At 40.8% G+C, this 22866-nt stretch overlaps 2 protein-coding genes across 7 annotated transcripts in view; one reads left to right on the top strand and one right to left on the bottom strand.

The window, feature by feature from the left end:
• Positions 1 to 3237, bottom strand: part of arhgap10 (Rho GTPase activating protein 10) — a 57699-nt gene extending 54462 nt beyond the window's left edge. For 3 of the 4 annotated variants that reach the window (XM_078262759.1, XM_078262766.1, XM_078262751.1), the window contains exon 1: positions 2675 to 3237. In XM_078262759.1, the coding sequence (XP_078118885.1) occupies positions 2675 to 2828 (154 nt within the window). In that variant the 5' untranslated portion in view covers positions 2829 to 3237. The remainder of the gene's footprint in view (positions 1 to 2674) is intronic. The other variant, XM_078262744.1, reaches the window with a different exon arrangement.
• prmt9 (protein arginine methyltransferase 9) lies at positions 2487 to 22680 on the top strand. 3 transcript variants are annotated; one of them, XM_078262724.1, is made up of 13 exons: positions 2487 to 2644; positions 10334 to 10533; positions 10697 to 10845; positions 11013 to 11249; positions 11367 to 11534; positions 11680 to 11782; positions 12585 to 12694; positions 13166 to 13358; positions 15611 to 15794; positions 17621 to 18320; positions 18468 to 18621; positions 20924 to 21046; positions 22330 to 22680. In XM_078262724.1, exons 2-13 carry the CDS (start codon positions 10336 to 10338, stop codon positions 22570 to 22572), a joined length of 2562 nt encoding a protein of 853 aa, XP_078118850.1. In that variant the 5' UTR covers positions 2487 to 2644; positions 10334 to 10335; the 3' UTR covers positions 22573 to 22680. The 3 variants fall into 3 exon arrangements, with proteins under 3 accessions (XP_078118850.1, XP_078118858.1, XP_078118839.1); XM_078262732.1 differs by lacking the exon at positions 2487 to 2644 and adding an exon at positions 4643 to 5209 and having other exon boundaries at positions 22336 to 22680; XM_078262713.1 differs by lacking the exon at positions 2487 to 2644 and adding an exon at positions 4644 to 5209.
• Positions 22681 to 22866: the final 186 nt, after the last annotated feature.

Here is a 22866-nt window from a genome sequence, read left to right as displayed (position 1 = left end):
GTGATAAAGTTGTAGTTTTAGGGGGGATATTTACCATGATGAAAGAGGTCAGAGGAGAACAGTAGGGCTGGGTATCGTTCAGAAATATTTAATACCGGTACCAATACCGTGACTTTGATACCGGTTCCAAAACGATACACCGGTATCGAAGTCACAGTATTGGTACCGGTATCAAATATTGCTGAAAAGTATTATACTTTGTTTCATACCAATTTTATATATATTTTTCAGCTCCTACTACGTGAGCCTTGTCTTTGTGCGTAACGTAGAGTTTTTTTTCTGCCTCCTTCCTAGACGTGTAACGTTAGACAGCCAATCACCAGCATTATTAGATCTTGGTAGAAGCATGCTGCGTGCTCATTGGCTCATTGACGCTGATGAGATTTACTCCCTAGGTATTGAATGACGAGGCATTTTTCGATACTCGATACTTTTGAGGCAACTCGGTCGGTGCCTGACAAGTATTGAATTTGGTACCCAGCCCTAGAGAACAGCAAGACTCACTCATCAAGCTAACAGGTACAACAGACCATAAGCATGCAAATAACTGCTTAGCACAACAGTAATGTACAGTACAGGATGACAATGTAAAGCAGAAAAAGCATTCGGCCATGCTGGGTGTCTACAGTATAGAAGAAGTGACTGAGAAGAGAGTTCTCTTGTGACAGGCATAGACAGACTCCATCATGCTTGGTGTCAACAGTGCTGAAGTTTCCTTGACACGCGAGGCACCTAAACACCACTCCTGCTTCATTCAAATACCACAGCACGCGCTAACCAGGTGATCCCTTCAATGAACTTTTGACCCCGTGTCAAGCATATACTTTCCACTAGAGCTGGGCAATATATCGATATTAGATCGATATTGTGACATGAGACTAGATATCGGCTTAGATTTTGGATGTCGTGATATGGCATAAGTGTTGTCTTTTCCTGGTTTTAAAGGCTGCATTACAGTAGTAAGTGATGTCATTTTCTGAACTTATCAGATTGTTATTTGCCTTTACCCACTTAGTAATTATATCCACATTACTGATGCTTATTTATCAAAAATCTCATTATGTAAATATTTTGTGAAAGCACCAATAGTCAACACTACAATATCGTTGCGGTATCGATATTGAGGTATTTGGTCAAAAATATCGTGATATTTGATTTTCTCCATATCGCCCAGCCCTACTTTCCACCATATCATGGAACACCTGCTGTTTTAAGACGTTTATAAAAGGACTAACTTGTGTTTCTGGAGTGATTTCAGTTCTCTCCAGAAACTAAAAAACAACTTCAGAATGAAGCTGCAGCATGTATGAATATATGCCTCAGGCTGAGGATTATTGTTGAAATCGCAGTGTATAACCTGAAAACCCTCAGGCGTTCTGCAGTTGTGTGCATAACAACATCATGCTAAAGAGGATAATTTTTAACTACTACAATTTGCTCCAAATCATCCATTTGGAAAAGACAATCTTGTAACGAGATAACAGAATATGATCATATCCTCATGACACAACAATAAAGGACAATATTAAATTGTTTAGGTAGAGTAGGGATTTCTGGAAACTTCCAATGTGCATGGAGAAAGCAAAAAGTCCGAAGGTGTCAACTTTATTGTTAGAGCGACGTGTTGTAGTATATCAGCGTGTGGCCTTCAAAGGAATTTATACTACAAGTGTTGCTGAAGTTTCAACCAATATTTCTAAACCCTAAATGTGCCACTAAAAATCTGTTTGACACCATGGAGTCAGCATGATCCAAGATCGCCGTGCAAGCTTGAAGACATCTTGCTGGATCTTGAAGAATGTAGGCTGTGCTCAAGGCAAAATGAAAGCCATACCTGGGTGACAAACAAGCAGTAGCCCTGAGTAGTGTTGTGTGACAGTAAAGAACAAATAAGCAATTGTAGCACTGTAGCGGGAACAAGCCTGAATCTGTCAACACTACAGCATTGGTTTAAAAAAAAAAAAGCATAACTGTGCCAAAAATTACATTCACACACGACTGAAATGCTTTGTCGTTTTAAAAATACTTAAGACTAAATAATGTTAAACATAGGAGGGCATAGAAGTTCTCATCATAAATCATTCAGCGGGAGACGTTTCACTGCATTTTGATATGATACAACTATAAAACGGCTGATGGGATTTTTCCATCCATTTCCATGTGTTGAAGTCTGGTTTTACAGTAAGCACCGGGCACCTTACAAAACAAGCCCAGCCCACACAACTAGAGTTCATATGGTTAATAGAGATAACATAATATAATATATAAGATAATCTAATCGTTTTAACCCAATAGAGGTGTGTGTCTGAAAGAGCAAATAGAGCAGGGGGTTATTAGAAGAACTGAGGGCCTTTTGGTTCAGGCTAAAACCAATAAAACAGGAAAAAAAGAAGGCAACATCCAAAGAAAGACAACGCCTTGATCTGGTTATCATGACAGTCCATGTTATTTGACAATTAGTTCATATATTCTGTAGCTAACTCTTAAGCAAGCGGTTTTCCCTATCATGACATAACCAAATAGAAAAGACAATCATTGGCAAACCGAGGAAGTCGTTGTTACAATAGTGGACCCATGAAGACCCCAAGACCTCTACCCAAGGCGGTGCATGCGTATTTGTGACTGAACACAGACTTTTCTTACGGTACGTTTCCAAACATTAAAATAAACTCACGCTTCGTTGCATTGATGAGGTTTTTCCCATCTTTGTACAGTTCTTTGATAAATCTGTTAGTTCTGTCCAGCTCTGCTTCGTGTGCCTTTATTTTCTCCCTGAAGCTGGGGCTGTCCAGATAGCATTCACTGAATTCCAGCGGGTGTAGTCCCATTTCTGTCACAGATTGATAGCTTCGTTTTCAAGAACGAGAAACTGGCCAAAACGACGCTTACTTTGTAGCTTAAAAAGAAACGTCTGTTAAAATTGAATTACCGCTCTTTACGTTGGCATTGCTACGTGAAGTAGCAGCAGCTAATGGTGGTTAGCATGGTAACGTTAATGTTAACCTCTGGCACAGGCGCATGGGTGTTATTGCTCCACAGTTGTCAAATAACGAAAAGAGTAAAGCTAACAGGTATAACGGTTAAAAAGTGATAACAATACGCTAGCGGGCGAAGTGTCCATCGGAAGTCGGTTACAGTAGTTGTCAGAAGGGCATAGTAGCTGTTTCCAAATTTTCCTTAGTCCATCAAACGTAGGCAACTCCCCGGCTACTCCCCCTAGCAAAGTGACAGATTGAGAAACTCTGCTGACATCTGCGTGCGTGTAGCAAAACTTCTACCAAAGAGTATGTAGCTTGTGCAAGATGGTGTGTTCTTTTCTACTTCCGCCTTTGCTTAGCTGCCCAGCAGTGAGCACTGAATTGGTTTATTTACAGGGCAAGAGATTTCACCAGTGGTGGCTTGTGGCTCGAAGTGGTCGCCCCATCACAAGGTTGGCAGTTTAAGTCCAGGCTCCTCCGGCCACATGTCAAAGTGTCCCTGAGCAAGACACTGAACTGTGTGTCTGTGACGATTAAGAATAAAATGTGTGTTTTTTTTTTAAATAAATAACTGTTGTATTTTTTTTTTTTTTACAAGTAAAAACTAACAGACATAATAAAATACTTCTAGAAAAGTGGTAAAGCAGAAGTTAAAAGTGACTGAAACTAAAAACTAAGTAGGCCTACCTCAAAATTAAACTTACAGAAAGTAATTGACTAAATGTACTTAGATCATTTCCACCACTTGTAGAAAGCTACTGTATGCTAAAGCTACATTTGACTAAAATGTTTAAGTTTGTAGATGTCTAGGTTACACATAGTTGTTTTAGCTAGATTTGAGTTATTATATTTCAATGTGAGCCAAAATGTTAAGTTAAAACACATTGAAGGAAATGCTGTTCAACTTCACTGTCAATGCTTATTGCATGCAGCCCCAATTGATGTCTTTCATGTACTGTCATTACACTCTGACAAAATGTGAGAGGCGCAAACTGGGGCTAACTGGATGGTGTGGATAACAAACAAGGCAAGACAAACATGTTAATTAGAGTATACAGAAAGAAAGGTATAAATCCAGTTAAGTAATGCAATATGAAAAAAACCACTATGAACAAGATAAATAATTACATGATATATAATGACCGCCACCCTGGGGCCTGCGAAGCAAAGCTTACAGTAAGACAAGGGAAATACAACAGAGAGCGGAGGCCAAAGTGATCTCTCAGCTGCAGTGCAGTACCAAGCCCAAATGGATCCTTCAGTGTCTTTGGTAACTCTATTCAAGTTCAACAAACAAGGTCAACCATCAAGAACATCAGAAGCACAAAATCTGCTGCATATAAGCCTACAAAGGTTATGTGCTTAAGCTCCGGCAGTCTTCGACCCCTTCAGTCAGATAGGTCATCACAAATTGTGAAAGCAATGACAATAGGGTGTCACTTGTAGTGTGAGCAAATAATTAGTACTAAAGGGCTTAACTTACTAGAGTGCATGCAACAGTTAAGACATGCAACACACGTACAAGCACATGGAATCATTTGTATACACACTTATTTTAAGACTGCTTCCTTCACGTTCTACTGCTGGGTTTTCATGGGTGGGAACTAACTCGATCTTTTGTACTCTTTGATTGTGCTTAGGTTTCCTCTGCTATTGCTTCCATCAGAGGCAAATCTGAGGCGGGAACCTTTACTGTTGCGTTATTTGTAAATAAATACGGAAAGATTATTCTCCATGTTTTCTACAGCTTATACTCTATATTTAACACGCCCTGTTCGTAACTTCAATGTATTAAACTTCGTTACAGTTGCGCCCGTGGAACCTTGTCTCGTTACATGTTTCTGACCGAGTTATGTTTGTCGCACGGACACGTTCGTTGTTTATCGGTCCTCGCCGTTTCTGGCGGCAGAAGAATGCAGAAATATGATTTACACTTTTAATCGACATCTTGCTTTTGTAACGTGGATTTAAACAGATACGGTCATGTTTTTTTTTTTTACATGCAGTTAACCTTTCGTAGCCACTGCCAGAGCAGCTTTTATCATGCAAACTAACGTTTGGCTGCTGCCAGAGGAAGGATTGCTTATAACAATGCTAACGACTTTATTGAACATAACCGTTAACGCTTTTGGGTTTGCAAAATTAGTAACGTTAACGTTACTTTACCTTTACTAAACAGCCGTGACCTTTATCGTGTATTTACCCCAGCCTGTGATCTAAAACAACATACAGTAAGTCAACATAAATTGTCAGTAATGCTTGTAAAGTACTTAGCATTTTTGTTTAAAGTAACGTTTTTCAACTAGCTTATTCATTTAATCAGTAGCTTATTTACTTCTTACTACGTAATAATAATATTATTTATTTATGTTGAGGTTATGATGATGATGACTATTTTTTCATCTACAAAATGTTGGCATGTATGGAAGCCCATTTCCAGGAAAAGAAAAATACATATATTTTAGAATGACAAAAATGACAGTATGGTAAGTCAAAACTATGAGATTCGGTATTATATACCGTTCAGTATTTATGGAATGGACCACCGGAGGGGAGGGTCATGTCTTTTTATTCTTTGCTGAGGGGAGGGTCATCCAACATTTTTCAGTCCGGGGGTCACCCAACTTTTGTATTAATGAAACAGCAACATTTCAAAGTGGCTTGTTTGGTGCATATTTTTCCATGTAGCTCTTAGTCTCGGCCCTCCTTGCTACCAGATGGGTCTGACCCATGAGTCTGCTGGGGGGCAGAGGGAGCTGCCCCCCTGGTGGCTGAAACAGATAATTGCATTGTTTAAAAAAAGAATGGAATAATTACGTCTGACATGATCAGATATTTTATAAATATCTTAAATAACACAAAACAACTAACTGGTGGTAGGCAATACATCTGATTTCATATACTGCTTTAGTAAAAAAAAAAAATTACCTGGCTGACGATGGGAACAGCAGGACGCAAAAAAACCGAAAATGACTGTTGCACTAGTCTGGACATCTTACCGTGCCAAGGTTGCAATAAAGGTTTCCTAAATGCCACATTTGATGTCAGCTTACTAATTGATTGCGGGTTTTGTGTAGATTTTGACTTTTATACGTTTATTCCACTTTGTTTAAACGGCGAAGTGGAGGAAGCCTAGTGACGAATCCATAGCAACCAGTTTGTGTGTTGAATGTTACCCAGAGTGCCTTGCTGAATAGTCTCAATATTTTATCGTTTTATTTCATGTGACTACTAGTTTACTAGAGGAGTAACTTAGTATTTGAAGTAATGCAGGAAGTGTGCATTTAGTTTCCATGCTTATTGTGTTTCCACAACAACGTTAGTGAGTAAATCTACTGAAATGGCCACCACACCATAACAGAGGAGTGGGATGCGTCAGATGAGAATGCAGAGGTTTAGTCATGTATGTCACGGCTGTTAAAAAACAATGGGAATCTGTATATATTTGCTAAGCACAAACCAGTACAGAAGGTATCGATAAATTGTTGGGGAGGGTCATGCCTTTTTTCCAAATTGTTTTGGAGGGTCATAGAACTTTTATTACTGGCGAGGGGAGGGTCATGTTTATTTTTTTTGGCTAAAGGTCCCAAAACTCCTCCGGTGGCCCCTTAAATAAATAACAAACAGTCTCTTATCTCTACATTTTGACTAAGAAATTAAAAAAAATTTACTTATCTCACAATTTAAAATATGTCACTCCTTCTTATTTGTTTTTGTCTTTTTTTTTTTTGCAGAAATGGGCTTCCTAAGTCTATGGGCCATACAGTACAGTACACTCGTATATGGAAACTTATTGTCTTATTGAAAGTTGCATTTATCTGTGGCTCAGTGGCACTGTCGCCTCACATTAAGTAGGTACTGGGGTTTAATCCCCGGTCTGGACAGGGCCTTTCTGCATGGAGTTCTGTTCTCCCTGTGTTCGTGTGGGTACCCTCCACGGGCCCCTTTCAGGAAGGAGGTTTAACAAACTGAGTCAATTCAATTCAATTTTATTTATAGTGTCAAATCATAACAGGAATTATCTCAGGACACTCTACAGATAGAGTCGGTCTAGACCACACTATAATTTACAAGGACCCAACAATTCCAGTGATTCCCCCAAGAGCATGCATGAATGCGTAAGTGCGACAGTGGCAAGATAAAACTCCCTTTTAGGAAGAAACCTCGGACAGACCCAGGCTCTTGGTAGGCGGTGTCTGACGGTGCCGGTTGGGGGGAATGATGAACAATGGCAATAATAGTCACAATAAAGATATTGTAGTAGTTATAATAGTTCATGGTGTCGTAGAGCACAGCAGGGCGTAACAGGGCATGGCAGGGCGTTGGCCGGACATAGCAAGTCGAAGCCGGGCATTGCAGTGTGTAGCAGGGTGTAATAGGGCACAGCAGGGCGTAGGGCAGGACCACGGCGACAGCTGCCGCCGTGATCCAAGATGATGATGCTGGGCGGAAAAAGAACATAAGGACTCCGGGGAATAAACTCCCCGGAGCTATGTTAGTAACAAGCATTTCTGTGACACGAATACACACAGATGGAAAGAGAGAGGAGAGAGAAGCTCAGTGTGTCCAAGGAGGTACCCCAGTAGTCTAGAACTATAACCGCGTAACTAAGAGCTGCAGAGAAGGGGAGATAGGGAGGCTGTGTTCCGTGATTGTGGCTACACACCTTCCCCCGCCGGTCTAGGCTAACGCTGTGACTCATTACTCCCTAAGTATATGTAAGCTTTCTTTGGGGAGAAGCAGAGATAGGGTGGGGGTGCGCCATGACTGTGGCTACACACCCATCCCCGCCGGTCTAGGCGAACGCTGCAACTCCTCATACCCTAAATATAGTAAGCTTTCTATGAAGAGAAGCCGAGATAGGGAGGCGGTGCGTCATGACTGTGGCTACACACCTTCCCTCGCCGGTCTAGGCGAACGCTGCAACTCCTCACTCCCTAACTATAAGCTTTATCGAAGAGGAGAGTTTTAAGTTTACTCTTAAAGGTGGTGACGGTGTCTGCCTCCCGAACCCAGACAGGGAGCTGGTTTCACAGGAGAGGAGCCTGATAACTAAATGCTCTGGTTCCCATTCTACTTTTAGAGACTCTAGGAACCACAAGTAACTCTGCATTCTGGGAGCACAGTGCTCTAGTGGGACAATAAGGTACTATGAGCTCTTCAAGATATGACGGTGCTTGACCATTTAGAGCTTTGTAGGTCAGGAGAAGGATTTTACAGGAAGCCAATGCAGAGAAACCAACACAGGAGAAATATGATCTCTAATATGAGTCTAACCCTGATGTCTGAGTTGATTTACCCTGAGATGGGAAACTCTGAGTTTTCGGTTCCAGAACAGCTGATATGAGTTGGTTCAATCAACTCAGAGTAGGTTCACGCGCTGGAATTGTATTACACCTATAATTTCATTTAGGTGCAATCCTGCGGTCGAAAAAGTAAGCTACTACTATATCCCATTCTGAGGCTGCAGCACCATGACCATTAACAGAACTATAATGTATAATCATTTATTTCTTTTTAATGGCTCTCACTGGTTTGTCTCCAGGGAACACAACAAAAACGTTTCAGAGCGAGTCACACTTTTCTGATGGCTCTGCATACAGTGGCTTTACTATTACAGTATGATCCGCACCACCAATGTTGTAAAGAAAACTGCCGTTTGCAAAAAACATATGCGACGCAAATAATCTGCTTGGATGTTAATAAAGCATGTCCACGATGGTGGATGTTAGTGATATGAGCACGGATATCTACATATCTGATGGACTGTGAAAACAAAAAAAAAACCTCTCAAATCGGTTATGTGGAAATGAAAATACATCCAGTCGGGACTCAATATCATCTCCCGACGTAAACTCTCTGTGAAGTAATACAGCTTTTTCATCAACGGGATCGTCAACAAAAGGACATGACATGTTTGAGAAATAAACGTTTTATAATCTGCCTAACATAAACCAATACGTTTTTGTATTCATGCAGATAACAAACTGCATTAAAATGCGCCTGATACAGACTGAATGAATGAATGAATGAGGAAATGAGAGAGAAGAAACCTCGAGTTTCTTGAAGAAAACCTGCTCCCGACCAGGTTAGGTTCACAGACTCAGTTACCATAGTAACTGACTCTGAGGTTAAGTTACCTCTCTTTCTGAAACAGAAAACCCAGAGTTTCCCTCATCTCAGGGTTAACAAACTCAGAGTTTTCACTAAACCTGCTTTCTGAAACGGACCCCAGGTGCTCCAATTTCCTCCTACTACCATGTATAGGGGGCACATTTTGTTTCTCTGTGTATGCTTAGAAATGACAATTTCCTTTAACCTTTTTATTAGGGCTGTCAAACGATTAATTTTTCTATAGTTAATCGCATATTTTATCACATGATTAAAATTCTATTATTTTGCATTTCAGAACAGTTTTTAAGTACATATTAACAATCTAAAGCAGGTTTTACCAGTGTATCTTGATTGGGAATCAAATTAATGCAAAGAAAGTTACTTTATGAACTTGATTTTAAGATTTCTGTCAAGAATCTGTCATTATTGCACAATTCCTCCAAGTACCTAACTAAAAAACTAAAAATCCCTAACCTTACTAGAGTCAATATAGTGTTTAGTAACTCCTAAATAATGTTGATTACTCACTGACGTCCAGTGATCACCGGTTAATGAGACAGCGTTTGCAGCACCTTGCAGCAGTTCCAGTGTGGCTGCTTTCTCCGTGTCATACAGGCTGTGTATCCGTGAAAACTACTGTCCCGACGAGACAAGTCAACCATAGTACGTCTTTAAGACCCAAGTCCTCTACGATGCTGACAGGTCTGCAGTTAGTCTTTTGGGATTTGGTTTCATCCACAGGTCGGCAAGTAGCATGCTAGCGGGTAGCATCACGTTAACTGTACTACTATGCTTAGCTTCGTAGGTGGTAGCTCAAGCTTGGCGTGCTTTGGTGATATTTTAATTCGCCTTTACACAATGTGCATATGGCTTTTGACTTGTCTACGGGCCGTCCGGGAGTTTTGGAAAATAAAAAGCGCCATTCAGGATTTCATTGCTGCTGTCTTTCTCCATCATGCCTGCAGCAGCAGGATGTGTTACGAGGAAGTGGCAGCTTGATGATAAGTAACGGTGCTGCAAAGGGTCAAAATAGTAGCCTGTTAGGCACAACGCAAAGCCAAGTGAAGTATAAAATTAATTAATAAATGCCGGCATGCGATTTAAGAAGAATTAATCGCATTGCGTCGGCCCTTAATCACATCGCGATTAACGTGTTAACGCTGACAGCCGTACTTTTTATATTGTTTTATTAGATGTTATCATTTCCTAATAGACTCTCCGCTCTCCTTTTTGTTTTCAAGAGATGCCTAATGCCAGTGCAAGGCCGAAGCATGGCAGGAGGACCCGAAGGCGACGCAGAGAGGACCCTGCCAGGAATGAGCTGGTCTCTAGTTCCCTCGAAAGTGCCCAGCAGTGCTTGTTCAACCAAGATTATGGAACTGCGTTTGTGCACTACCTTCTGGTCCTCAACCTTGCACCTATGTTTAAGGACTTTGCAAGGGTAAATGACTGTTTACACTACACTGAAAACCTGTCTGCATACATTCTCTGCCAAACATTGTGCACATATAACGATAATCATACACACAGCAGTCTGTTTTTACTGCTGCAGAATCGAAAGGTGTTTAATATGGGAACTTAATTGTGTGACCTCTCCCTTTCAGGAGTCCTTCAGGTTCACTCTCTTCAAATGGACAGAAGAGCTGGACTCTGTGGGCCGCATTCAAGACCTCTTTGACTGTTATGAACAAGCGCTGGAACTGTTTCCTGCTGATGAGGTTATCCTGAATAGCATGGGTGAACACCTGTTCAGGTATTATCCTTATCTACATAAATGTTTTCATTGCGTAGACACGTGTTTTTACAATGCGTCACCACTCCCGTAATTCCAAGGCATAATATAGCTTGACATTATTTAGATGAATGATCTGCTTATACAGTCTTTGACTAGATATTGTGGCCCTCCTTTTTCTTATCCAGAATGGGCTTCAGAGATGAAGCCGCCGGTCATTTCCACAAAGCCTTGAAGCTGAGACCAGACTATCCAGAAGCCAGGGAGAACTTTTACCGAGTGGCCAACTGGCTGGTGGAGCGCTGGCATTTCTTAATGCTCAACGATCACGGAAGGAACCGCAAGTACCAGCAAGCCATTCAGAAGGCTGTTCAGAGCGGCTGCAACACTGTACTGGACATAGGTACTGGCACTGGGATCCTTGGGTGAGATATTTTCCATGAGAATTTGGAAACATGTTCTTCTTTAAGTTATGGAGTGTAGGGCCTTTTGTTTCAATGCGTAAGTATCATTGTTCTGATTTCCTGATTCTCTCTGGTAAGTATGTGTGCGAAGAAGGCAGGGGCCGCTGAGGTGTATGCCTGTGAACTGTCAAAGACCATGTATGAATTGGCCTGCGAGGTGGTGACCGCGAATGGAATGGATGGCAGCATCAAGATCCTCCATATGAAGTCTCTGGAGATGGAAGTGCCGAAGGACATTCCACACAGGTACAATTTATACTACAAGTATTTTACATTAATCCTATGAAGAACAATACAGATTTTTTGTTTTGTTTGCGCTGTTATGAAATTCATGTTTAAGAGTTAATAATCGTTTCTCATGTTTTTCCATTCAATATTTTGTTTTTCTTAGGGTATCCTTGGTGGTCACAGAGACTGTAGATGCAGGATTGTTTGGAGAGGGCATCATAGAGAGTCTCATTCATGCCTGGCACCACCTCCTGCTACCTCCACAGGTATTCTTCAACTATGAAAGCTTTAGTGCGTAAAGTTTTATATTAATGAACATCCGTTACATTCCTGCCATTGCCAAATGAGTTGCTACAAAGCTAATTAAGACTATCAGCTCCACACAACTCTCTCTGTATTTCTCAGTATGACTATGTTCAGAAGATTGTGTCGTCCGGTGACTTTCCCGCGCAGAAGCTCGAGTGAAGATAATTACCTCTTCTGAAGAGTCCATCATGTTTTTTTAATCCTCCGTGTCCTCCTTGGCTACTAGCAACTGCGTGGGGGAGGGGTGGAGGCGCGTGCACAAATATAATTTGCTGTATTAGGACTACAAATGAGACCAACATGCAACTTAGTTTGCAGCCAATCTAGACACCAGTCCTATAATGCCAATGAGGAAATCGGGGAATTGTTCAGACAATGTTTCCAGACTTTTTTTGTTGATGTTGTGATATAAGTCTTAAATTTCATTCATAATGGTTTTAAAAAGGTCTTAAAAAGTCTTGAATTTGACTTGGTGAAACCTGTAGAAAGCCTGTTTAAGGCACTCCTTGTCACTTCTAAATGAAATTTGTCCCCGGTGAGTTGCTTTTTAAACATCGCAAATCTCATACTCACCTCATGCATACTGGGGCAAGTTCCATGACACCCGAGTTTACAGTACGAGTTGTGACTTGTCACTCATTTCAACACATACAGTAACCGGGTTAATGGTGAATGTTTCCGGTTGACTTTGATGTTGTGTTAGTGCCATCAAGAGGGGTTAATGTGTAGTTTCATTAAAAGCACATGTTTCTTGTCCTAAAGAGAGGTGAGAATGAATTCCAGGAGCCGTCTGCGACAGGACGGGTCATCCCCGCTGGAGCCACGGTGTTTGGTATGGCTCTTGAAAGCCTGGAGATCCGCAGGCATCACAGGTAGGCCCTGGAGTCCATCTCTATTCCTGTATCTGGTAAATGATGTTTTTCCTGTAATGAATATACATATCAGCACTAGGGCTGAACGATCAATCGTTTTCAAATCAAAATTGCGATTTGAAGGAATGTGATTAGCTAATCGTGAAGAGCATGGTTAATTGAATGTGAATATTCAGTTGAACTGAAGTAACATTTTGTATTCCTCTTTTTATTATTTATTATTATGTTTACTGTTTTTTATAAGATAAATGCTGGAATAATCACATATCACAGATTGTTTCCAGAAATGTCCTATTTTTAGTGGATTTTTCATTTATTTTTTTACATTATTTAACATGATCGTAGATGAGGCATATCAGACATTTTGGTTAACAGGAGATTACTGATATTTCTTATTGAAATTTAAAAAAATATATTATAATTATAAGGTGCCTGGACCTGTCGTTAGATGGCTGTTTGTCTTCCATACAGGCTGTGTGTGTCAGAGGTGGGCAGTCTGTCCATAGCTGCAGCCGGGGAGCTCAGTAGCCCAGTGAGCTGCAGCCCTGAGCCGGATGACTCCATGGAGCCTTACACTACAGAGAGACTAAGCAGACTGCCTGGGGGCTATAAACCTCTCACGGAGCCTTTTACAGCCCTCAACATAGATTTCAACAACGTGCAGGTGAGCAGAAACGGGGGACAACAGATGCTGCTAAACTATGATAGTTGAATAAATTCAGCTACTATCAATCAGGATTGGGTATCAAGAACCGGTTCCAACTTGGAATCGTTTTTCTATTGGAATCATTTTGAAAATTTGGTTTCGAATCCGATCATCTGTTCCAAACTTAACATGCGCAAGTTTTGGTTTCCATAGCGGCCAGGTGCTTGTTGTGTTGCAGCCATGGAGAACAGTAAGCGGTGCTCTAAAGGGTGGCTGAAAAAGCCCGGTAAAACTGTTAATCACCATTGAATCTAAATAAAATGTTCCTCTTGTCTGTGAAATAAGCATGTGGCCCATTTCAACCCTACCCCTCAAAGAATCGGAATCGATAAGAACCAGAATCAAAAGGAAGAATCAGAATTGGAATCAGAATTGTTAATATCGATGCCCAACCCTACTATCAATTTAGTATTTCGACTTTACTTCACTTTTGCATGTTCTTTGCTTCTGATATTCAGCAATGTGAGGAATCCTGCTATTCATTGTGTATTTGTTGCCTTGGGTCAACTTAGTGTAACTCTTAGAAGAAGAATTAATTGACCTTACCATTTCTATTGGTCCCATGACATGAACATATTGGCTGCCTCACAGGCCAAAATATTGCACATCAGTGGCCACTTATCTTTTAGGTACAGGCCTACATGGATTGTTCCTGATTTATTAGCTCCCAGTGAACACCTGGCAGTTTGAAGGCACTGTTTGTCTGCCAGACAGCACCTGTAGGATAATGAGTTGATATTAATCCGCACAGTAGGGACTTTCAGACAAATGTAGCCTGATGACAGAGCTGTGATAGTGTTTTTTTTAGCAGAGTGATACTCGCAAGAGCACTGCATTGTGATTCAGTCAGTTACAGTATGTACAGTAGTACTCTGGCATATGCTATACATCAGCATCAGTCTTCAGTTTGTCCCAAGAATATGATAGGAAGCAGGAGTGAAAATTCATAAGAAAAGTCATCCTGTTGCATTTTGTTCTTCCACATTTGAATGGTTTCCGTATGTATTGCAATTTCCCAGCCAAGGGGTTGAGATATATTATCTCATGCTGAAGTCCTATTTGCATTATCACCTTAAAACCTCAGGCTTCAAAGGGCTTTTCCTATAGAATATAAGCAGACCGTGACATGTTTTTGCATTGAGTATTACCATTAGCTGTTTTGTGATTTTGAAATACCCCCAGCTTACTTGCAAAGTGCCACAAAAGAGAGATATATTTACTGTGCATTTGTGATTGTTGAGACGATACTTGCTGTATAACATTCAATGCGTTTATAAACTTTTTGCGACACAGATAAGTGTATTCTTGGTGCATGCCAGCAGCAAGGTAGGCCAGATTTGATGTCAAATTGTTGTTACTGGTCTGGATGAAAATACAGTAGCTAGCCTGTCAGGTTTAGACTTACTTGAGATTTATAAACCCAAAGTATACTTATACAAAATGTGAAATACACGTGTATGTGTGTGTGTGTGTGTGTGTGTATATATATATATATATATATATATATATATATATATATATATATATATATATATATATATATATATATATATATATATATATATATATATATATATATATATATATATATATATATTAATGCTTCTCAGCTTTGGACTTAACAAGCAAGTTGAAAAGACCAGTAATGTACAAACTGTAGAAGATAATGGATGAATGAATGAATGGTTTTATTCCAAACAACATGCAAAAAAAAAAACTTTAAAAAACAAGACACAAAGTATTTCACTATAAAAAAAGAAAAAGCAAGAAAAATAAATTAAAAAAAACGAAATAAATAAATGAATAAATAAATACTCTTGTCGGAAAAGGAGTAGGAAGAAGCAAAATGCTTTTCGGGTCCTACCCTGTTTGAAATGTCCGTACCCAAAGTGTTTTCAATCTATTGTTTTTTAATAAACAACCCTATAACAGAAAACATCGTCAAAATCCCAAAAACATTTGCCAGACAATCAATCAAATTACTATTCCATAATTTCCTTAATTAAATAATTGTGCCATGTGCCATCCAGTATATTTATCAAACAGTTAACTTCTAAATAGATCAGAACAAAACTGAAACAAGTTTATACAATAATAAGTTATAAATATATTTTTTTACAAACAATTACATGTTTGATTTTAGCCAGTATCCCTGCAACAACTCCATTGTCCCTTCCCTTCCCCAACTGATTTGTTTTGGTAACGTGTAGGAACTGGAGGGGCTGAGCTCCAGGGAGGTGCAGCAGATCCGCCTGCCTGTCACTCAGGAGGGGGAGCTGGACGCTCTGGCTGTGTGGTTCCAGCTCCACCTGGACGAGGAGAGCAGCCTGTCTACTGGACCCCAGGAGGACACCTGCTGGGAGCAAGCCATCTACCCTGTCCACAGCACCAACGGTAAGATTCACTAGACATACAGGGAGACGGCATGACACCAACAACAACTTCACATGGATTTTTACTCATTTAAAAGGTTCAGTGTAATCAGCATTGTCCATCTGTTACAGTGTGTCCAGGGAATTGTCCTTAAATTGTCGCTAGTTGTTTCAAATTCTCATGTCTAAATTATTTAGTTGTAATAAAGTTTATTTTACTTTCTGCTCAGCTTGTATTCTTTACTCCGATTTATCATGCATTTCCGTGTTACATCAGAAGAGGGCAGTGTATGTTGTAGACTGCATACTGTATTTAACATTTCTAACTGTGTTAAAAAAATGCCTGTGGGCGCCCAGATAGCTCAGTTGGTAGAGCAGGCGCCCATATATAGAGGTTTACTCCTCGACGCAGCGGCCGCGGGCTCCACTCCGACCTCGGCCCTTTGCTGCATGTCATTCCCCCCTCTCCCCCCTTTCATGTCTTTATCTGTCCTGTAGAATAAAGGCCTAAAATGCCCCAAAAATAATCTTAAAAAATAATAATGCCTGTAATCATCACTACTACTTTACTAGAGCCTTCACGTAATTTTTTGACCAAGATTTCTGACTATTTTTAGTTGATCTCCATGGGAACTAGTGAGAATAATTCACCGTAATGACAGAATAATACACGAAGATTTAGCTCCCTGAAAGTCTTAAAAACCTGACGTTTCATGACTTAGTTATCATCACTGAAGTCCACAATATGCCAGTGTAAAAAGACCCATTAATGGAGTACACTACTGTACCAGATAAATATAACACACATTTTATGATCTTTAAGGCTTAAAGGCAATACAGATACCATACCAAAGACAAATTGGTATTTGTTAAGCAAAATACTTTAAACTGACAAAACTGAAAGATAATCTTTATTTTGCTGTCAACCTAAGCCACTGTGAACATAATAACCACTGACATGAGGTGACATGTTCCAGTTGGCATTGCAGTACATCATCTGTCAGACAGGGCTCTGCAGCATTTCACTGCGCTGCTAATTGGCGACGGCAGCGTCGAGGGAGCCGCCACCTTTCCCGGTGATCACCAACATCCGTTTCCCGGTCGCTGTGACGTGTGCGCCGCGATCGCCTGTGACACTCTTTAGTGTTCATGAAATTCTTATAGGCAATAAATATGCATTTTTCCCAAATGCTTCTGACGAGCCGCACGCTGACATGAAGACATGAACAGATGTTATTCCTGTAGGAATCAAACCCCCCCCACCAACTCTCTCTGTGCACCCGGTCCCCTGAATCTCATTTCTCTGTTGGGCTCACTCTCCCTTTCTGCATCTCCTGCTTTTTTTTCCACTCTTTGTCTCTTTATGAAAGTGTTTCAATTGTCAAGTCAATTTTATTTATACAGCCCAAAATCACAAGTTTGCCTCAAAGGGCTTTACAATCTGTACAGCATACAGCACCCTCTATCCTTAGACCCCTGTCAATTTAGCATTTATAAAATCATGACATTATTAATAATAATCTTATTGTTTAATTATGTGAACTGTTGTCTCTTCCTGTTTTATAATCTTTTTTTAAATGTTGTTAGGCAGAAGAAGCTGTAGAACTTTGAACTTGACCTAAATAAAAGAGCCTAAAACTGGCAAATGTTTAACTTAAATCAGGTAGTTTCTGAAAAATAACATACATTACAAATCAGACCAGACATCCAATGCCATCTTCGGTATTTGACAGTTTTCAGTTCTCTGTGCTTCAGTAAATTTCATTTGTTACCAAACGTTTAATGGGGTTTGCACAAGTCGACAGGAACCACATGAAATCAGTGTTTCCTTCCTTTGATTCTTTTCAGGTTTTGTGCTGAAACCCCAAGACGAGCTGCTAGTTGAAGTCTCCTGCAGAGATGCCTTCCTGAGGCTCTGCAGTGTCGCTGTGCTGAGAGATGGGCGTGAAATCCGTCTCGACAAGCGTCTGGATCTGCAGGACTCTGGAAACCCCATTTCAAATCCAAACCCAGAGGCTGAACTGTGCAGTGCACTGGCATGTCTTCAGACTGACCAGAATCCAACTAAAGACTTCTGCATGCTGGAATGTTCAGAAATGGCGCTTCTGAACAACAATGATTACCATCAGAGTTTTTGCAGCGCGCTGGCCAAACTCTTCTCCCAGCTGAAAATCAAATGCCAAAACAAAGAGCGCGGATCAGGCGTTCAGTTCGGCCCCACGGACTCCGCAGACTGTAGTGACCTGCTCTATGTCCTCGATGTGTCAGAGGGCTTCTCTCTACTTTCCCTCATCGCTGCCAGCAATGGTCACGTAAAAGCGTACAGCTCTGTGGAAAAGACCAAGCAACAGGAAGTCCTGAAGAGATTGGCTCGCTCCAATAATGTTCCAGAACAGCATCTCGAGTTCTGGCTCAACCACATGGAGGATGAGCAGGGGATGCTGAAAAGGCCATCCAGAGAGAAGCTGTGGAGCGCCATCATGCTGGACTGTGTAGAGACTTGTGGTCTCATTAGACAGAAGTTGATGGAGAAAGCATCACTGGCCAGGTAAGGGCAACAGCCAGAGTGGGGCTTATAGAAATGCTCGATCACTTTGGTTTATTTTGCTTTGTGTTTTGATTATCATTTTAGTGCTGTACTTGTACTGTATATACAGTACTTTAGAGTAAAATACATTTCTATGATCTATATTAGGTGTTTGCTGGAGGATGGAGGACAAATTTTCCCAGCAAAGATTGTGGTGCACGGGATGCTGGTGGAGTCGGACACGTTGCTGTTGGAAAGTGCTGTCCAGGGCCAGGAGCCAACACTGGGATTCAATATTGCTCCCTTCATCAACCAGTTCACTGTAAGTTTACCTACATAAGCTAATATGCATCAAGGGTAGTCTATATCCACGACGTTCCATATCCGGGATTGATCCGGTGCCGCCGAAAATTCCACCAGATTTCACTCTTTTCGGCCGGATGTCCGTTACCTCCCGCTTTCTTTGTGTTGTAATTCTAAAGTCCGGTGGCTTTATGAGGACTAAGGTTAACTGCTCCTCAGATCTCTGCACGGTAAATCCAGACAGCTAGCTTGACTATCTGTCCAATCTGAGTTTTCTGTTGCACAACTAAAACAACTTTTAAAAGTACACGTTCCACCAAAACAAGTTCCTTCCTGAAGCTATTTTGCAGCGGCACTGTTGCTCCGTCCGGCGCTTAGCGCCGCCCAAGACAATTGTGATTGGTTTAAAGAAATGGCAATAAACCAGAGCACGTTTTTCTCCCATCCCGGGATGCTGTGTGGACTAGCCAGACCCTCCTTCGTAGCGCTGTGGAGGAAGGTCTGGCAAAGCGAGACTACTGAAAATATGACCTCAAATGTGTACTACATGTTAACTGCTACAGTTTAGTCAGCTTTAACAGAGATTTCTAAGCAGTCAGTGACTGGTTCAAACAAGCATCTTATCAAATCTTATCAAATCTGCTAAAGAGGTTTACAACTTCTTTTTTATTTTTTACTATGAACTCATTTTAATCAGGAGATGTGTTCTTGCTAAATATTGGTTTTAAATAATATCAAAGTAACTCCATAATAATTTATAATTATTATGATATTTATCACATTGAGAGCACTAAAACAGTATTGTCAAGCTGAAACTTCTCCAGTTTTCATAACACAAACAAATCTTCCTGTTATACATCTCAAACTATTCACATCTTCAAATCTTGTATTCTGTCTCATGTTTACTGAGGCAACAGTCAATCTCACATTGCTGAGGCAACAGTCAATATTGCCAGTTTTCACATATAGCATGCTGTGTTTGTCTGCTTGCGTCATTCACATTTAAAGTTGGCCCATTTGGTGCAAATGCATTGCTTGTGAGCTTTGTTAAATGTGATTGGCATATAGTGCAAAAAAAAAAAGAGACTGTTCAAGCAGTTGTTTTGTTTCCCACCATGTATGGGTTGTCTTTTGTTGAACAAGGTATTTCTCTTGGAACACTAAGGTCCAAGAATGTGTTTTCTGTTGTGCACACCTCTTTGATGTGTGCTTCCCAGCTGCGTTAAAGAAGCTGCAAAACCCCTTTTGAATTATTTTTCTTTATTTGGTCTGGAAATTATTTTTTTTTTTTTTTTTTTTTCTCAGCATCATGTTTGTGCTCTAATTTCGTAGGCGCCACACGGGACGGTCGTTTGTTTTAGCAGATGTTGTCTTTGAAGCCCTCGGTGGAGGGCACTTTCTAGCACAACTGTCACACAAGACACAACACACAGCTTGGCCCAAGACATTCCTACCTGAATCCATCAGTATGCATTACATCAAGCACATCAAACAGCGGGCTCTGAGGTCTACACAACTGTGACAGGGAGGAGGAAAGATTCTTTTGTTCGGCAGTGAAGGAAACTGTGACACTTTTCTGTGCTGCCACTTTGGTTTCTCCCTAAGCTTTTAAGTCTGCTGCCCTGCAGCCACGGCCTGTTTGTCAAGTTTGGAAGAGTTTGAGGTGGAGGATTAGTTTCCAAGCATTAATCAGTGATTTGAGTGATTATCCACTGACACTACAAATTAAAACCTGTTGTAGATAAATAATGGTTTGGGAGAACAACAACTGTGAGTCAGCTTGTGCATGATTTTGAATACACTGCAGCAGTGTTCCTCTGGCTTAAAAAAAAATATATTTTTTTTAGGCAAAAACAAGCAACCTATTTTTATTTTTCAAATATAAGAGTACATCATGTAATAAAAAAAAAAAAAAAAGATAAACAAATAACCAAGGCACACAGCTTTGTACAAGTACACCATTTTAAAAAGCTGAGGGAGCATTTGTCTTAAAAAAAAATAATGTGGCCACAATAATGAAGTTTCTTTGTTTTTTTACTTTTGTACTTTAACGAAGCAGTGTGCCTTGATGTTTGTTTTGGGGGGGAGGGGAGGAGGGGGGATCCATTCCCTCTTGTGGAGGTGGGTGCCAACCTGTGCATCAGGAGCACCTGTTTTGTGTTACATCGCTGTCAGATCCCTGTAGCTCTTCCTCCCTGGTCTTTTATTGCTTTTTATATTATGTAGTTCCTTATTAATGACATCACCACATAGTTCTTGTTTTTATCTGCTACAAACCACTCACTAACACTGCAGTTTTTTTTAAATATTTTGTCTTTTAGGTACCTGTCCATGTGTTTTTGGACTTCTCCACACTGGAGTGCAGGCATCTCAGTGACTCTGTGGAGCTCTTTGTTCTTGACCTAATGGATTCCACCGCAAACTACACTAACAGAGAAGTAACGGTAATTCATTTAAACTGTCTTTAAAAAAATAAATCATCTCTTTACAAGTGCTGCAGTTGAACATAACTGAACTGCGGAAACTTGAATTCATGCATTGACTCTGCCAATACAGAAAACCCCAAAAGACAATTTTAAAAATCTCACAGCTATCTTCTGGTACACGAACATACTGCACCAAAAACCTGGAAATGAGTCATACCTACTAAAGGCCCTGACACACCAACCCGACGGCCGACCGTCGGCAGAAAAGGCAGTCGGACTGATCAGTCGGCTCCCAGAGGTCCAAAAAGTGCCTCGGAACACACCGAAGTGACGCCGACTTGAGCGTACGTTCTGCGCGTGCAGAACAGCAGGCGGCGCTAATCTGTATTGTCGCCCAAAAAAATAAAAACCGGAAATGACGACCGCGTCGCGTGGGTCTTGCGTCTCCAGCCAACCATAATGGCGGCTCGTTTGAAATACGATCTCGTATTTTCCAAAAATAGTTCACTGAAACGTGTTTTTGAAAACATTTTATGCGACAAATAGGCCATGCAGTTGCTGAATCTGTCTTCATTTCAGATCGACAAAGGTCAGTTTAAAAGATTTTCGTCAGATTTTGAGAGGCGTCCGTCACTCATCCCGCTCGTCATTTCCGGGTTAGCACTCCACCAATCAGATTGGTCATTGAATCCGACCGCCCGCCCGCAAGTCAGGTTGGCCAAAATGAAGGCCGACGGGCGACGGCACGGAACACACCGAACAGACTCGAGTCAATGACCTCGCCAGACTGTCCGACGGCCGATTATCGGGTTGGTGTGTCATCTCCCTAAGATACACTTTTAACTTTACTTTCCCTGCTAACTTTGTATTTTTGGTCCCAGCACAAACCCACTTTTTGAATTTTGACTTTGTGTCCTGAAGCTGTTTGAAATTGTTTAGTTTTGGAACATTAAGCTATTTTCTGACACTCATCACCACAAGACATCCACATTCTCCACATTCATACAGCGATCTTACATGAGGTGCAATGTGAATGGATCCCATCCAAGCGATTTCCTCTAAACCCATAAATATTAAAATGCAAAAACGGAAAATAACTTATTGATCAGGGTCGAACTGAAAAGAACCATGGTCTGATTTTATTTTGTTTTGCACGTGTCATGTAGTATTATTGTTTAAGTAACAGAAGCAAAACATGACTAGTGATTTACAGGCAACTGGCACAGAGTACAGTATACTAGTAGCTGACTGTTCTTGTGTAACATTAAGTATCTTGTTAAGACATAATCCCTGTTTCCCAGGTCCAGGCTACGTCTGCAGGCAGATTAACTGCAATCCCCTTCTGGTATCACATCTACCTGGACCAGGAGATCAGTGTCAGCACCCTGAGCCAGAACTCTCACTGGAAGCAGGCTGCTGTTGTGTTGCAGCAGCCCCTGGAGGTACGAGCCGGAGACAGGGTCCACCTCGCTGTGAAGCTTCACAAGAGCGCCATCTCTATATCCGCCCATATAAAGAATACCCCCGGGCAAATGGAACAATAATGTCTTGCACTATAGTTTTGTAATGAGTGTCATTTCTATTTATGTTATGCCTCAATCAAATAGAGGCTATTGGCACATAGGGAAATGCATTAAATGCTATGCATTTCCTTTCTGGTATCATTTGAAGATTTACTTTCTCCAGTGTAATTTCTTTTCCTAAATGTTATACCAGTCTTCAACGTTTTTCCCAGACAGATGGGATCTCTGTTTCGAGATTTAGTAAAGGCCTGCATGAGCCACACCTTTGTAACTGTAAGTATATAATATAAATATTATAGTTGTCCCTTGATTATG

Source organism: Sander vitreus, chromosome 2, assembly GCF_031162955.1.
Source record: "Sander vitreus isolate 19-12246 chromosome 2, sanVit1, whole genome shotgun sequence".
NCBI lineage: Eukaryota > Metazoa > Chordata > Actinopteri > Perciformes > Percidae > Sander > Sander vitreus.
Note: the sequence above shows the minus strand (reverse complement) of the source record. Positions and strands in the feature narration are given on the sequence as shown.